Source organism: Protomyctophum bolini (genome assembly GCF_963924005.1).
Source record: "Protomyctophum bolini genome assembly, chromosome: 8".
Taxonomy (NCBI): Eukaryota; Metazoa; Chordata; class Actinopteri; order Myctophiformes; family Myctophidae; genus Protomyctophum; species Protomyctophum bolini.
In genome coordinates, this window is record NC_137869.1 from 31,659,740 (window position 1) to 31,676,588 (window position 16,849).

The window sequence follows — 16,849 nt, forward strand, 5'->3', positions numbered from 1 at the left end:
AAAGATGTTGATTAAAGGACCCAATGCCAGGGTCTAATTGGTTTTCGATGGTGACGTAATGACGATATGTTTTAGTGTCGGGCGGATTAAAGGTAATGCCCCTATGTATACATGTATGTAATCTGACACCACTGCCATATCAAGCACAAGTAGTCATTACGTAATACGCTGGCATGACGCATACGCATCAAACATCGCCCTGGACGAAAACTATTACTTACGCGCTCTGCTTGCGCAAGTAATAATTCAATATAAAGTATTATGATGTGTTATTACAACTATGATAATACACTATGACCCCTTTTCCAGTTCAGAACCAGTTTTTAGTCCATGAGCCTGACCTCCAAAATTGGAACGTTAATTATGAATTGAGTAGGCAAAACCATACCTATATTAAATTGTCAATTTAAGTAAATTAATATATGATAACCCTTCCCTAGTAGTAGCTTTTTCATATTTTCTAATTTTTGCACATTTTCCTACATAATGCCTAATTTGCATAATGTAACCCCTTAAAGGGGGAGTGTCCCGGCCCGAGATTAACATTGCTGATAAGGTGCATCACGTGGTCTGAATGAAAACAGTTTCAAACGACACGTGACTATATCTCAGGCTCTGACGTGACCTAGCATCTAGCCGAGCTGAGTGGCTAGCGCACTAAAGGCTAGTGGTTTTGAGGTGGCCTTTTGCGTCATACTAGGTGAAAGTATAATAAAAAAAAATATTTTGTTGCTCGGAAATCTTCCTTACAATGACATTGAGTTGTTGCACTGAACTGAACTGAACTGTTGCATAATCGCAATTTCGCGTGACTAGTCCGTCTGAAGCCCACCACACACCGGCTCGAAGTCCCCCGAGAGAGAGAGAGAGAGAGAGAGAGAGAGAGAGAGAGAGAGAGAGAGAGAGAGAGAGAGAGAGAGAGAGAGAGAGAGAGAGAGAGAGAGAGAGAGAGAGAGAGAGAGAGAGAGAGCTTAGCCGGCTGAGGGCGTGTCAGCGGGGGGGAGACAGATAGACAAGATAGGTACGATGGAACCTGTCGCGCGGAATTGCGATTATGCAACAGTTTTCCCTAAAACTTACACGTCAACTCAGTGTCATTCTAACGAGGATTTTGGAGCAAAAAAGTAATTTTTCCGCCAAACTTTTACCCAGCTGTGAGGCTGGGGGTGACCTCAAAACCACTAGCATGAGTTGATAGCCACCAGGAACGCTAACTCGCAGAGCCCAGAGCCGCTCTGACATTTAGACCAGATACAAGATCAATTTCATTGGTCAAATTGAGCTGGCCCGACTTTACGTCACAATCTAGATGCTAGTTTTAATAGCCTTAATAGCTTCCCGAGGGGCGTGTCAGTCCCGCTTTAAGATCTGAGGCCGATTCTACAAAGGTCTTCTAAATCCTAAAAGTTTTCTGAAAAATATGTTATATCAGTGGTTCTCATACATTTTGGGGCTCCATGGCATGAAATGGTTTATGTATTTGGGCCCAGAAGCAAAGATTTGTATCATAATGCGGCACAAAGTGACACACTATGGCTATGAGCTTGTATATCTGCTTTTTGAAATTTTAAATAGACATAGACCGAGTACACAATAGTGGAATCTCAAATGACATGGAGGCTTTCCTGGTTTTTGGGTTAAAGCACAAGGACACTTTGGTTTGGGTTGTTAGTTATCTTATTATGGTGCAACTAATCTAATTGGTGAGGTATCTTGCTCTGTTGCACCGTTGATTAGAAATTCATAATCTCAAAATAGCCTCCTTGATTTACATTGTATGTTGAAACGGCTCTTAAAGTCACTATTTCAGCACATAAACAAAGGCAAACAAAGCTGATTCTGCCAATATATCCGGATCTGTGGATCCAGCCCGATCTTCTTCCTACTACAAATGGCTAATCAACATGAAGTTGGCATTTCTTTGTATTTAAAAATAATGCTGTATTGGGCTTTGTGATGTTATACAGGTACAGTATATAGAGGCTATGCACGTGACATCATCAATCATACCCGTAAGTTAACGGGAACGCAAAAAACGACTCTCTGGCCTTGACAGCCCATACATCCAAACTGAAAGGTCCTATCTGATTGCATTGAAAGACGTTAAACAACACCACTGCACCACTCAATTTGCCACTCGCTTTATGGATACCCTCTTTTGTCAGAATGTGGGCTTCACTTCCTCCACACAGGTGATTGTTTGCATTAATTTACTAAAAGATTTTGTTTCACCACACAATGTAAGTCAATGAGGAGGCTATTTTTGGATTGTCAATGTAAGTCAATGAGTAGGCTATTTTGGGATTATTAATTTATAATTAACGATGCTAAGGAGCAAGATTTATTTTGCCATTTGGACTAGTTGGGCTACTTCATGACATGGTAACTACACAACCTACAACTCTACCAAAGTGTTTTTGTGCTTTTACAGTATGTACTGATCTATCATGGTATTGTTGCTCTATATTGTCCTATTGTTTGTATTTTGTGCTACTTGCATTTTGTTTTGGTTCATTGTACACTTGTATAAGTGATATTGTTTTTTTTATATCTTGGGTGGTAAACTAGCTGCCCACTACCCCAGAGTCTGGGGATTTTAACCCACCGCGGAGCATCCAGCTTTGTCGAGCTCTATTCTATACAAACATAATGGCCCGTGTTCGGGGGAAGGTAGCCGAGAGGGCCCAGCGGGGTGGGTGATATTTGTCACTGCACATGAATAATCTTACGGGCTGGGGTGGCACCTGTCAGCAGGGTATGTTGGGTAGGAGGCTCCATGTTCTCCTGCGGGCTCCTCAACTGGCAGGTGAGTCGGTAGGATACAACAGCCGTGACATACAGAAATGTGTGTGGGGAGGAATTAATTGGCATAACTACTAAATTGGGGGAGATAACTGGTTAAAACAAATTTATCCCAGGGAAAACAAATTTCTTCCTCTTTCACACCATTCAGAAGGAGCAGCTGGAGGTGAAGGAGAGCCGGGGAGGCAGAGGCAGCAGTGGGATGACGGAGGATGAGGTGTTTTCCAAGGTTGCCAGTCTCTTCAAGGGACAGGAAGACCTGCTGGCTGAGTTTGGGCAGTTTTTGCCTGATGCCAAAAGATCATTGGTCAGTCTCTAAATAAACTTAAAGATCATTGGTCAGTCTCTAAATCAACTTAGCAAATGGACCATGATGTGTATTATGCAGCTGTTTCAAAAATGTGCCACACAAAATGAACACTTGCTGAAAAGAACACAGCACAGTAAAGCTCAATCAAATTCTCCCTATGTTTCTATTGGACACAAACCCCCTATTAATTTCTTAATTTCTAATGATCTGGTTGTATTGCTTTTACGCAGATATTATTGTGTTTTATGTGGTTAATGTAAAAGTAAGGACCATATAAATTGTCTTGAAATATGGACACATTTATAGCACATGTGCTATTTTGAAATGTGGACCGTGTAAGTGCTTTATGTCATCTGTCTATAAATGGTCCACTTTCCTCCTGCAGTTCACAGGCAGTTCTCTGACTGGGGGGAAAGAGCAGCTGAAGAGGTCGGATGAAGAGGACATGATGAGCAAACAGAACAAGAAGAGACCCAGGCCTATGCTGCTCCCTCATATGACCCCTCTACTTAAGGTACTGACATTACAGCGCACACTGTGTAGCTTAGACCAATGAGTTGAGTCATTTCAGATCGATCATTGTAGATGAATTGTTAAACTCAACAAGATTAATTTGTACGGTTAACTTATACTATTGTTTTATATTATTGATTGGAGAATGAAACTGAACGCCTCATTTGTTATACATATTTCTGTGTTGAAAATAAAGGGATCTAACTGTTGTTTTTTCTAACTTAGAAAAAGATGAAGTATTCATGCACCAAAGATCAGTCTTTTGCTGCAGTTGGTAAACATGGAGTTTTACGAGAGTTTAATTTCTTTGATAAGGTAATTGCTTTCTGCTACCTTCCCTCATCCTGTAGCCAGATCTCTATAAATGTCGTCCTGGCGAAATTTAGCTTCCATGTGGCACCTGAAATGCTGATTGTTTCCGTCTCTGTTTTCTTTCAATTAAGGTTCGTCGCCTTTTCAAAAGCCAAGAAGTATATGAGAACTTCCTGCGCTGTATCGCCTTGTTTAACCAGGAAGTTGTTTCTGGAGCCGAGTTGCTGCAGCTAGTCACTCCTTTCCTGGGGTGAGTCAACTGAAATATGAGATGGATGGTCATATGCAGAGATGGCCTTGGCCTCGGCAACGCTCACATTTAGGCACACAAACTGTGCATAATAGAAATATAGATATATAGATATTGCTGCAGAGAACTGCTAAGCGTTCTGGTGTGTCAGAAACATCAATCTTTTTTCAAATTCCCCAGTTGAGCAGTCCTTACAATATATCTAAATTGAATACTGATAGTTTTATAATGTGTATATATATATATATAGTGTATAATGCTGTTTAGCACAGTATGTGGCATTTTTACAGATGACCTACTGAGATTTGGCTTATTTATCAAGTGCTGAAACGTGTGATCAATATCCATTGTGCTTTGCATTCATGTCATTCATCTTCATGTTTTCTTCCTCTTTCAGGAAGTTCCCGGAACTGTACACACAGTTCAAGTCGTTTCTGGGGGACAAAGAGCTCTCTCATGTAGTGTCGGGACTGTCGGATCGCTACATGGAGGGGGGAGGGGGCCGGGAGGTGGATTATGCTTCTTGCAAACGGCTGGGGTCCAGCTACAGAGCACTGCCCAAGACCTACCAGCAACCTAAATGCAGCGGACGCACTGCCATCTGCAAGGAGGTAAACCTTTTGTATAGACTTGGCGTATGTGTTCAATTGGTTGCATAAGTATTATGAAAGTAATACTAAAACATGTACTTAATTGTATTTTCTTCCCTGATATAGTTTTCCCCCATTGACAAATTGTGTATGTGTGTGTGCATTTGTACTTTAGGTATTGAATGACACCTGGGTGTCCTTTCCCTCGTGGTCAGAGGACTCCACCTTTGTTAGCTCCAAGAAAACCCCCTATGAGGAACAATTACACCGCTGTGAGGATGAAAGGTTTGAGGTAGGTAGACTAGGTACATCCACACAGTACAGCTTTTTATCTTTCTGTTTTCAATATAATTGATCTTTATGCCTCTGTGTCCACGATTTCTCTCCCTAGCTGGACGTTGTCTTGGAAACCAACCTGGCAACCATCCGGGTTCTCGAGAGCGTCCAGAAGAAACTTTCCCGCCTTTCTCCGGAGGATCAGGACCGTTTCCGATTGGATGACTGTTTGGGCGGCACATCGGAGGTCATCCAGCGACGCGCTGTTTACCGTATCTATGGTGACAAGGCCCCGGAGATCATCGAGGGGCTGAAGAGGAGTCCCGCCACCGCTGTGCCTGTGGTGCTAAAAAGGTGAGCTTACCTTTTTATTGTTTTTCATTCTTTTTTTAACAAATGCTCAAAGAAGGGAACCCACCTCTTATGACAAGGTGTCAAGATTGGCATTTCAGTTCCTCTGTTGGCTTCACCGTTCTTTTCAATATCTTTTTTGTATGGGCAAAGCATTGCTGCCACCATTGACTCGGGCGCTGCAACTTAAGTGCTGTCGGATGCAGCACATCTTTTTTTTAAGACTCCAAAATTCACCCCAAAATAATAGGCTCAAGTTAATCTGACGAGTGTAAAAGTAATCAGAAGCGTTAATATTGTAAACGCGAGGTAGCAAGGATTTAGTAATGAGCCCCTAACATCAACGTTCTGTTCAAACACCACAATCTGATCCTCAATCTAGAAAAAAAGCATCTTTAACGCTTTTTTGTAATGGTGGCGTAAGGTGGGGAATCACTTCATTGACGGACCACAGGTTAGCCAAGCGTTACCTAGCGTCGAGATAGACGGTGTATATCTGCGAGACCATTCTGAATCAATAAATATAAAAAGCAATATATTTTGCTTTAATTCACAAGTAATCTATTGGCTCTGCACTAAGAACTAAGAACAGGGATTTAAATAAAAATATATAAACAATAGGACAGTGTGTTTGTACAAATGGGGAGCTCACTCAACCACTGCTACTCTTCCTCTGCAATGCCAATGCCATCCTTAGCATCCTCCGTATACACCGGTTTCCCAAGAAGCTTACTGTGGAAAAACCATAGAGTATTAAAAGGATAGAGACCGAACCGGAGCGACAGCCCCGCCCCCCCCGCTGCTCATGTCGATGGAAGTTGCTCAGTGGCGTTTTGAAGCACCCGGAAGAACGGTCTACTACCGCTTTGTTTATCTCGATTTCCTCAAAATGTGGAAGTGCAAACGAGCACTCAATGTTAAACGGCAGCTGCACAGAGTTTCCTCGTCATAAATCCATGGGTCCGCCTGCAGTCCCCGCTCTTACCAGTAGGGCCGAGCGCTTCAACGTTGGAGAGCCTCCCTGGGGGCTTGGGAAAAACACAGCCCCTTTTCTGAAAAGGGGGTGTGTTAATGTGGGCTTCACTTCCTCCACACAGGTGATTCAAATCACTTAACAAGCACCATGTAATTCCCATGCAGAGATTCAGGCGTCACAGCCAGTGTTGCCATGTATGCTTATTATAAGCGACATTGGGCTTGTTTGGTCTCTTGTAAACATTGGTAGTTGCTGGCTGTGTTTTTTTTGGGCTCGCTTCCTAGTTGCTTATTTCATAATGTTTAAACCAGTGGTTGCCAAATTCTTTCACGTCAAGGACCCCCAGATTGATATGCAATTGTCCACGGACCTCCATCTGAAAATATTTTGGGCTACAAGATCTACATCCTCACGTGTCTCTGTAAGCTTATAGATCAGCTATTTTCAAACAGCTGATGTAAAGTGGTAAAACACAGCCTAGTGTGTTACCGTTACCTGGCCGTCTCCGAGTCTGGATTTATCTAGTCGAATTGGAGTCGATTCTAACCTGACTCCGCCAGATTGCGGCAGTATTGAGTTCACAAGTTCCCTCCTCCTGCCTGGATCTGGGCTTTCAAAAGCAGAAACGATAGACCGGAAGCAGCGGGATAAAAATGATGATATCTCCATAATAATTTTGAGTTGTAGTCTTGTTAGGTTGTGTTTACATTTGCACCGTGGCAGAACTTCAATACGTAATGTCATCAGTATCACATTGATCCCGCTTCTCGCGGCCGCATATGGCCGCATATCTCTCCGATCAGAAATGGCTCGGAGTACATCGTCTCTGTCCGAGAGGGACCAGATGGGAGCAGGAGGAGTTAAGTCGGGTCAGCTTTAGCACCACACCACACTTCATCAAAATATCTACCGTTTCCATTAAAATAAAGTACCCCCTCGCAGTACCCGCCTCCCCTCCTGGAGAGAATTGACGCCCCCTTTGTAATGTAAGGACATACAGTAGGTGGAGTTCCTGTGCAGGAGTCTTTTATTGCCATCTATGCTTATTGCCATCTACGCTTATAAACGTAGACAACCGTTTCATCGATATATGAAAGTGTCGACCGTTTGTTTACCTTTTAGCATTACTCCGGCTAGTATAGACCTCCTCCGACACAGCAGCGATGCGATTTTTAAATCCAGCTCCGTTGAGCCTCCATTATAACCCGATTTTCCAAGCGTCGTATCTCCAAAGGTTCGAGAGCTGTCCAAGGTGAGCGGCGCACACCTGACGATGGTAAATCATTTGTGAGTTTGTATCGTATCGCTTGTACTGTTAGCTAAAGGCTGTGGGCTGTGTTCTGTTGTACCCCTTCCGGGGGGCCCCCACCTTCCTGTTTAACCCGGAAGGACAACAAGCTCCGTACAGTGGGCCTGGTTGGGTGGCCCATGGGGCAGTAACAGCATGATAACACTAGGGGCAGAAAATGAGTTAACAAGAAGAATGTTACCACTGAGAATTAAATTAAAAAGTCAAGCCAAAATGAGCTAGGGAGAAGTCTCATAGTCTGAATCAAAACCATTTGTGGTGGCTGTGTACACTTCATCTTCAGCAAGTTGTTACCGTGACAAGACTTACAAGAGCTGAGAGCAGCACTGTGATTGGTAACACTCCATGTGGGTAACGGTGTGTGAGAACATGCAGCTGGATAGATCTATCTGTCCTATCCCAGCGGTACACATGAAACATTTGTTTGTGTTTTAACCCATTTAGACTAGGAACCCCGTCCCCTATACGTAACTCTAACTTTCAATCCAGAAACCCCTTCTGGGGTTGTTGTTGCTATGAACTGTATATAGCAGCAGTTTTTCAGAAATTGAAAAGGCGTTTTCTGAATTGGCCTCAGTTCTAAATGGGTTAACAACTTGCATGTTGCAACATACTGTCTGCCCCTCCCACCCCCAGAAATACACGTTACTACAGTAAGACATGCTGAGAGGTGTGCTATGCTAACAATGCCATAGATCGAGAGAGCAGAAACAGGTCTGGCGTTCCCTGTGAATTATGTGGGTGATGGCGAGAGACTGGTGCTTAAAAAGAAAATGGTATGTCGCATATTCGATACGAGTCTAGGTTACATCAGCTGACATCACCACAGTGTGTCAAACAAGGTGCAACACACATGCTTCAGGTTCCCTGCAACATTTAGGCAGCCAAACAGGGTAAAACAAATCCCCACAGTGTTGTGGTGATCTGTAGTGCAAAACACAGGCTTTATGAACCAGCGTGGTGGTCCGGCCACCCTAGGCTGCAATGCCAGCCTCACAGCGTGTCTCGGGTTCAAATCCTCATTCCGACGACCTTTGCTGCATGTCACTCCCCATCTCTCTCCCCATTTCCTGTCGGTCTACTGTCCTATCAATGAAGGCATAAAAGCAATTAAATCAATGACATTTGTTGAACAGTACGGCACAAAAGATCGTGACACCTCTGTATCGTATTAAACCGTGAATAGGGTGAACCGTTACATACCCCCCACCCCCTTGAAGAAACAAAATATATATTTTGTTCATTCAAACGTATCTATAGAAAGTTTGCAGAGGATCAATACACTCTCACTCACTCCAGCAGACACAACAGATTAAATTCTCCCAGTCATGCTGCATGCCTTGTACTTTGATGAGTGTGAAATATCTACATCCCGGATATCCTCCTCTTGGGGTGCGTAGCGTTAGTCCGACATCCCAATAATCCGATGTTACTAACCCTAAGACAAAGAAACAACCAGGTGCTCACTGAAGACGTATACATCAATAATGTTAAAATATTAACAAGGTGCTCCTGGATTCATCGGGATAAAACAACAGATATAAAAAGGGGAGATCCAGGAGTTAAAAAAGGGAAAAGACTTTATTCAACCAACATGTTTCGACCGGTAACGGTCGTCATCAGGGCCCTGATGAAGACCTGATGAAGTCCCTTTTGTTATTAATTATTTAAGTGCCATCTACGTTTATAAACGTAGCTAGGCTAATGGGACCTATTCATGCCAGCTATGCGTATAAGCGTAGACGACCATTTACTCCATATTTGAAAGCGCTGTCATTTAAAAATATATATATTTGTGAGTTTGTACTGCATCGCTGAGAAAATGTAGCTGGTTGTACTGTTAGCTAAAGGCTGTGAGCTGATGCGAGTGGTGTTTATCTCCTTCCGGAGGCCACCACCTTCCCGTTTAACCCCGAAGGGAAACGAGCTCTGTAGAATGGGAGCAGACAGGTGGCATATCGGCAGTGACAGCATGTTAACGCTAGATGGCGCTAAATTAGTTTTAACCCTACCCTACCTCTAACCCTAACGGCACGTGGAAGCCACGGTGAGTCTTAACCAGCCACGTATGTTGGACTAACGGCATGTCGGACTAACGCTTGCCCCCCCCCCCCCCCTCCCTCTCTTATACAGGTTGAAAGCCAAGGAGGAGGAGTGGAGGGAAGCCCAGCAGGGTTTCAATAAAATCTGGAGGGAGCAGTATGAGAAGGCCTACCTCAAGTCCCTGGATCACCAGGGGGTGAACTTCAAACAGAATGACATGAAGGCCCTGCGCTCCAAGAGCCTTCTCAATGAGATTGAGAGTGTCTATGATGAGGTAAATATTCAAATGTGAGAACATGTGGCCTCTTACATGGATGTTGCACTGTACAATATTGGCAGTCTTGTCTGGGTGTTGTCCCAGACAAAATGTCCATGTTGACTGTTAAACTGTTCTGTTAAATGTAAGCGTCTTGGATAGTGCAGTGTGATCGGGTCAGGGACGGCCACACACAAGTCGAAACACACTCGTAGGCTACGATGGAGTTCTGTCTGTGTCCAATATTGTGGCTGCATTGGTGCTACAATGGTCAATACCAAACCGTTCAGCAACCAGAATTTTAATGTTTTTTAGGACACAAGTAATATGTGGTTTTAGATATTTTAGTCATGACGCCATGTTCCATGCCATGTCATTTACTTCCTTCCTGGACTAATAGTCACACCTCCACACAGCCTCCCCCTTTCCACAAGGAGGGGGAGTGAACTAATAAAGCATTGTGATCATTGTATGAATTCAGCAATCCAGTCAAACCCTAGTGAAACACACAGACTTCATTATTTTTCTGGCCATAGGGTGCAAATTTGAAATTGTGCTACTATTATCTACTACGAATACTATTAACATTGAGTCACTGCAGCTTCTTCCAGTGGTGACATGTCCTTTTAAGGGTCCAGTTTGTCAACCTTGTTTAATTTCATGGCCCCCACGTTGAAAACCACCACTCATTTGTGAATTTGTGAAAAATGACATTGAGATATTATCAGCTCCCTTTAGAGAATTGCCAACCCATGCCTCTTCTGGCAAGCCAGGACAGGGTCCACATTTCCCTTGGTTTTGTTTTGTTTTGCCTCAGCATACGTTGACTGAAGTAGGTCATAGTCACGTCACACAATGTGGCAGGTAGACTCAATTTAACATGCACAGTCTGTCGAGGAGCATAACACGTTTACTACCCTTTTCATGTGTGACACTGACATAGTGTACTGAAGGTATACAACAGCCAAGATCACACGGTATACATGCACCTTTAGTCCTTTACACAACACCTGCTATAACAGCCACTCTTAGCCACTAAGACAATCAGAAGATGTTGTAAATTAGCATAATTTTCAGCATTATTATGTCTTTGTACTTTTCATTACCTGTGTTTTGATCTAGTAGTAGTAGAAATATTCTGCAGGTTTATTTTTGAGTGGTACAACCACTCCATTACGGAGCTTTGTGTGTCCCTGGGTCCGTCCCTGGCTGGCTGGCTGCGTCTGTCCGAGCACGAAAATAGCGTTTGGTTGGTTTTCACAACAAGTGTAACTGTTGCGCAGCCTAACATACACACACATATTAACTGTATATATGATGATTTCGGGTGTACGGTACAGTAGACAGAGGGACCCCCTGCGAACCGGCCCGGCCCCCTGGGCGCGTTCCTGGGGGTCTGGATGTTCCGGTTTGACCTAGTTTCTTTGCTGCTGGGCAGAACCAATTGCATGTCTGTTCTTAATGTGAATGAATCCCATTCAAAACTAATAAATGAATTAAACTGTCAATGTCAACCATTTTGCAACCCCCCCCCCCCCCCCCCCCCTTCTATCCCAGCGGCAGGAGCAAAGCACAGAGGAGGCGGGTGTGGGCCAGCAGGGCCGCAACGGCTCCAGCACGGGCTCCGCCACAGAGCCTCACATGGTGTTCACGTACGAGGACAAGCAGATCCTGGAGGACGCCGCGTCTCTCATCATCTACCACGTCAAGCGGCAGCCTGCCATCCACAAAGACGACAAGGACCACATAAAACGTATCATCCAGCACTTTGTCCCTGACCTGTTCTTCGCTCGCCGCGGTGAGCTCAGCGACACCGAGGAGTGGACGGACGAGGAGGTCGACCCTGAGGACGGGGGAGAGCGAGGAGGAGGCGCGGCATCGTCTTCATCGGGGGGTGGAAGTAGTAATTCTAATAACACGGCGGGAGCAGGGGTATCCACAGGTGGTCAGTCTCAATCCCAACAACCCCAGGCCCAGTCTCAGCCCCAACCCCAGCCGCAGCAGCAGCAGCTGAACGGCGAGTCCAGACGGAGACGCTGCAGCCCTCCTCAGCCTGCAGACACGGAAGCCTCCACCACCTCCAGCAGCACCACCGTCGTACAGGCTGGGCCCTCCCCGGCGGTGGCGGCAGCTGCTCCAGCGACCACCCCCACCCCTATGGAGATGAGCTCGGTGGCAGCCGGGGAGAAGGTGGACCTGCGCGACCCCGAGGCCGAGCACCAGAAGGAGCTAGACGGCGTCTATAACCTGTTCTTTGTAAACAACAACTGGTATTTCTTCCTGCGCCTGCACCAGACGCTCTGCTCGCGGCTACTGCGGGTGTACCGGCAGGCGGAGCGGCAGCTGCTCGAGCACCGGGCGGAGCAGAGCCGGGAGAGGCTGCTGCTGGCAGAGGGACGGAGGGACAAGGCCTGTGACCTGGCCATGGAGCTGCGCCTCAAACAGCCTAGTAGGTTACACGGGCAGATGCAAATGATACAAAGGTGCAAAGCGACACAGCGTATTTGTAGCTTTGTGACTTTGTATCTGAAGTTTAATCCAGCTCAACGTTTTTGTAGCTTTTGCAGCAGCTACAAACGTTGGATGCATCTTTGCATCTTCATGTCGTTACTGCGTAACCCGTGTTCCCCGCTATTTAATCCAATATCCAACTCTGCGGGGATCGATCTATTACCTTTGGAGCATACGCCGAAGTATTTGCAGCTTTGATCGGCGAAAATCCGGAAAATAGTCCGCCATTACAATGCGAAACAGCAACAGCCTCCACAGCATGTTGTAGTTCAAACAAACCGCTCGTTCACTTGCATTGAGCTCATTTTTCCAGAAGCCCTAGCAGCCCAGAGCAAGGCTTGCTTTCCGGTTTTGTCATCATAACGCGACGGCCTCGTCACCAGGTCCGCGACAAATCTGCTCTTTTTAATTATTAAAAACGACGAATTAAACACATTAAACACATTAAACAAATGGCGGGTTTAGCGTATTAAGCGTGGTGGAACCATATATTAAATAATTCAAACCCTCAAAGTGTTAACAATGATTGGTAGACTGTATCCTTGCATCTGCTGTGTGAACGCAGCATTATGGTTAAATGATGCCATTCTGAAATAAAAGGTATTATTGTCAAAATCTTTGGGTACACCTAAATGATGTGCTGGTGCACCTAAATGAAGTATAAACAATCAGTCAGATTGCAACAGACTAGCATTTTTAATCAGTACATACCAGTCGGCCGATGAAACATTATTTTTGCCCATGCAAAGTAGCCTGCAGCGCTGGTTTGCAGTGTTGCCAGTTCTGCATATTATAAGCGACCTTGGGCTAGTTTTCCTGTTAAATATTCATAGTGTTGCTTTAGTTTGGGCTTGTTTCTGAAGTGTAGTTGCTTATTTGGGCTTGCTTTCACGGTTCTTTTTGAAGATACCTGATGTAATTGTGGTGAAACTGGTTGCTTCTTTTGGGCTTGTTTTCATAAACCTGGTCGCTTATTTCACTCACAGAATCGCCAACCCTCTGGATCCCGCAACAAACAAAACACACATACTGGTAGCATTTTTTTTTGCTAGCTTTGCTTTGGAGTTGATCGATTGGTATATTGAGAGTTGAGATTGAGAATATGGTATTTAGTTCACACTACACCAGTAGTCAGCCAAGGCTGAAACATGACGAGCAGACTAGATAGAGATCCACTCTACAGTGGAGTATTTACCCCACTCATCACTACAACACCAGATAGCGACTGCTCCCGAGGTCGGCAACAGACCGAACTTGCTCGTTTCTTCATCAACGGGCTCTGACCTGTCGGAATGCGATATCGACAGCAAGAGAGCTTGTCGGCAGGAGATAGATAGATAGATAGGTTGGCTCCTATGATAGTACCCCTCGCACTGTTCTTGTGGTACCTCTACGTCACAATTCATTCATACATTTAACCTGGGCCCAGCCCGCATGCAGTTCCAGTTTTGACCAGTACCGTTGGTGGCTTCAAGGTTGCACAGCCATTCTGGGGACTTGAGGGCAGCGGTGGCCGAACGGTATTGATATCGGAAGGTTGCTAGTTCGTATCCCCGGACCGGCACATTGAAATTTCCACCGCTGAAGTGCCCTTGAACAAGGCATTGAACCCCTACCATGAAATGTTCTATGAGCAGGGCCTGGCTGTAAACAAGTTCTTGAGCTTAGTCCAGTTACCCTGGGTAAACTTTCTTTCTTTCTTTGAGTAGAATAGACCGGTGATAATGATGATGTGCAAAGAGTAAAGACAGGAAATCAAAGTGAATGTTGTTTTCCCCTCTACAGGCGAGGTGGAGCTAGAAGAATACTACCCAGCCTTCCTAGACATGGTGCGCAGCCTGCTGGACGGTAACCTGGAGTCCACACAGTACGAAGACACCCTGCGAGAGATGTTCACCATCCATGCCTACATAGGCTTCACTATCGACAAGCTCATCCACAACATCATTCGACAGGTCAGTTCATCATAACAACCCATTAAAACCCATTAAGACCTGGAACGCATCTGTGTCACCTTAGCTTTTGAACCATTTTGTTTATACTTTAGCCATGGAAAAATAGCAGATATACAAGCTCGGTGCCGCACTACGAGCTTGTAGATCTGCTATTTTAGAAAATTCTTGAAATGTGTGCAAGTCTTTGAATACGGTATATATTCTTTCACAGGGAATGTTTTTAACTCAGATATTTGCTTCTTGGGGAGTGTCCCTGGAACAAAATATTTTCAGATGGGCATCTGCGCTCTGCGGCCAAATACAGATAATTCGGGGGTCCTTGACATGAAAAAGTTTGAGCACCACTCATACGTTTTTCAGAAAACTGTCAGGATTTAGAACATTTTGTAGAATCTAGTCTTGGGTTCACTTTCCCTTCAAACATGTAAAACTCTGTTTACTAATTTATCTCCTCGTCTCCCTCGCTGTCTCCGACCTTTTCCCCTGATCTCTCTGTAGCTGCAGCACCTGGTCAGTGACGAGGTGTGCCTACAGGTGGCTGACCTGTACCTGGCTGAGAGGAAGAGGGGGGCAGCGGGGGGCAACCTGTCCTCTCAGTGCGTCAGGGCGGCCTGGGAGACCAGCTACCAGTGGAAAGGAGAGAGGGTCATGGCTGAGGAGAACTGCTTCAAGGTGAGCAGCATGCAAAGTCTGTCCTGTTTCCCCCACCATTTTACTTTGGCACTGGGGGGTAGCGACTGAAACGAACCGGAAGTAAAATTGATCTGCCGATCGTTACTTTTCACTTTCATCAGAATATTGTAACTGCGTTACCGCGACATGGCGCCCATTTCTTAATAAGCTCCTAACATCAACGTTCTGTTCAATCACCTCAATTTGAGCCTCAATTCCAAGAAAAACGCTAAAGATGGAGGCCATTACAGAAGTCTATGCAGTGGCCATCTTGGTCCAGTCAAATACACCAAGCTGAGCGTTGCCTAGCGACGGGGAACGCTGCTTTACGGTAGATATATTAGTCTGCCCTTTCATCTCTCTCTTCCTCCTTCATCCCCCATCACTCTCTCAATGTCCTGCCTTAACCATGACTGAGGTCAAACATGTACAGGTATATAAAGTAAATTAAATGGCACCAAAATAAATAAAATAAGTAAATTAAATACTTTGTGTGAGCTAAATAAAGTGTATATGCACAGCTCAATTAAAGTCTCTCATTTGTCATTAGACCATATGGCCGTTTTAAGCCAAAATGCACAGATCTACATGCTCGGAAAAACACTTAGGCACGCAGGTGTCCCCGTGGAGGTCCACGGTAGTCTGCGCAGGTGTCCGTGGTAATCTGCAACTTTTTCTACGTGGATTTTATTGTTTATAATGTAGCCATGCAAAATGATTGTGTCCATGGATTTCTTTTTTAACGTGGATACTTGTTAAGTGCCTCCAGACCAAACAAACTTGTTCAGACTAATTAAAGACTACTTAAAACTGTCAGATTGCAACAGACAAAAACATTATCTGCAGCGCTTTGGGATAGTTTTCCCTGTAACATAGCTTAATATTCATAGTTGCTGGTTGCTTTAGTTTGGGCTTATTTCTGAAGTGTAGTTTAGCTTATTTGGGCTTGCTTTCATGATTATTTTTTTAAATAGCTGATGTAATGGGGCTAAAGTGGTGAAACTGCCTGCTTCTTTTGGGTTTGTTTTATGGGTTCATTGGGTTTATTGCATATAGGGACGCAAAACGAAGCCTATTTGCAATACTGCAATCTCACACTCTGCCATTGAAATGTCTTTGTCTCCTTTGATCAACATTGACGGTGTCAGTTCTTTCACTTTAGTGAAGGCATCGTCTACTATCTGTCCAGTTATTTCAGTACAACTCTCATATTGTCTTAGGCAGAGGTTGACACTAAGGTCTCTTGCACTTTCCCAAGTACAGGTCACTTGTTCACTTGCCCAAAAATACACCTTTTACAGAGGGGCCCGCAACCACATATGTGATGTCCTATCTCCATCCTATCCATATGAGTCCTGCTATGATATCTAATATAATAATATATCTAATATCTTGAAGCTACAGTGCGCACAGACAGCCAAGATGAGGCAGACACACACGCAGCAGATCAGGGTCAAGACACGGACATGAACACTCTCTCACGTACACGAACAATTATTAGCCACCCGGACATTCAATATTTATATGGGATACACTGAGCTTCCTAAATCCAAGAACTACACCACAGTAATCGCAACTGATAGAAAACGAAAATATTTTCTTATGTTTCACAGTAGACGAATGTTGCGCATAAGCCTATTTGGCTCGATGGGCTGTTTCTTTTTTTCCCACATTTACGTGAAGAGATTAATTAATAATGGGGTCACGTGTTGCAATCCCCAAT

General features: G+C 44.6%; 1 protein-coding gene across 2 annotated transcripts in view; it reads left to right on the plus strand.

The window, feature by feature from the left end:
* sin3b (SIN3 transcription regulator family member B) overlaps positions 1–16,849 on the plus strand; it is a 28,433-nt gene that overhangs the window by 4,983 nt on the left and 6,601 nt on the right. The window contains exons 5-15 of one of the 2 annotated variants that reach the window (XM_080770835.1): positions 2,954–3,109; positions 3,498–3,626; positions 3,851–3,940; positions 4,069–4,187; positions 4,585–4,798; positions 4,953–5,069; positions 5,169–5,407; positions 9,823–10,006; positions 11,546–12,437; positions 14,285–14,454; positions 14,953–15,126. In XM_080770835.1, the coding sequence (XP_080626961.1) occupies positions 2,954–3,109; positions 3,498–3,626; positions 3,851–3,940; positions 4,069–4,187; positions 4,585–4,798; positions 4,953–5,069; positions 5,169–5,407; positions 9,823–10,006; positions 11,546–12,437; positions 14,285–14,454; positions 14,953–15,126 (2,484 nt within the window). The remainder of the gene's footprint in view (positions 1–2,953; positions 3,110–3,497; positions 3,627–3,850; positions 3,941–4,068; positions 4,188–4,584; positions 4,799–4,952; positions 5,070–5,168; positions 5,408–9,822; positions 10,007–11,545; positions 12,438–14,284; positions 14,455–14,952; positions 15,127–16,849) is intronic. The other variant, XM_080770836.1, reaches the window with a different exon arrangement.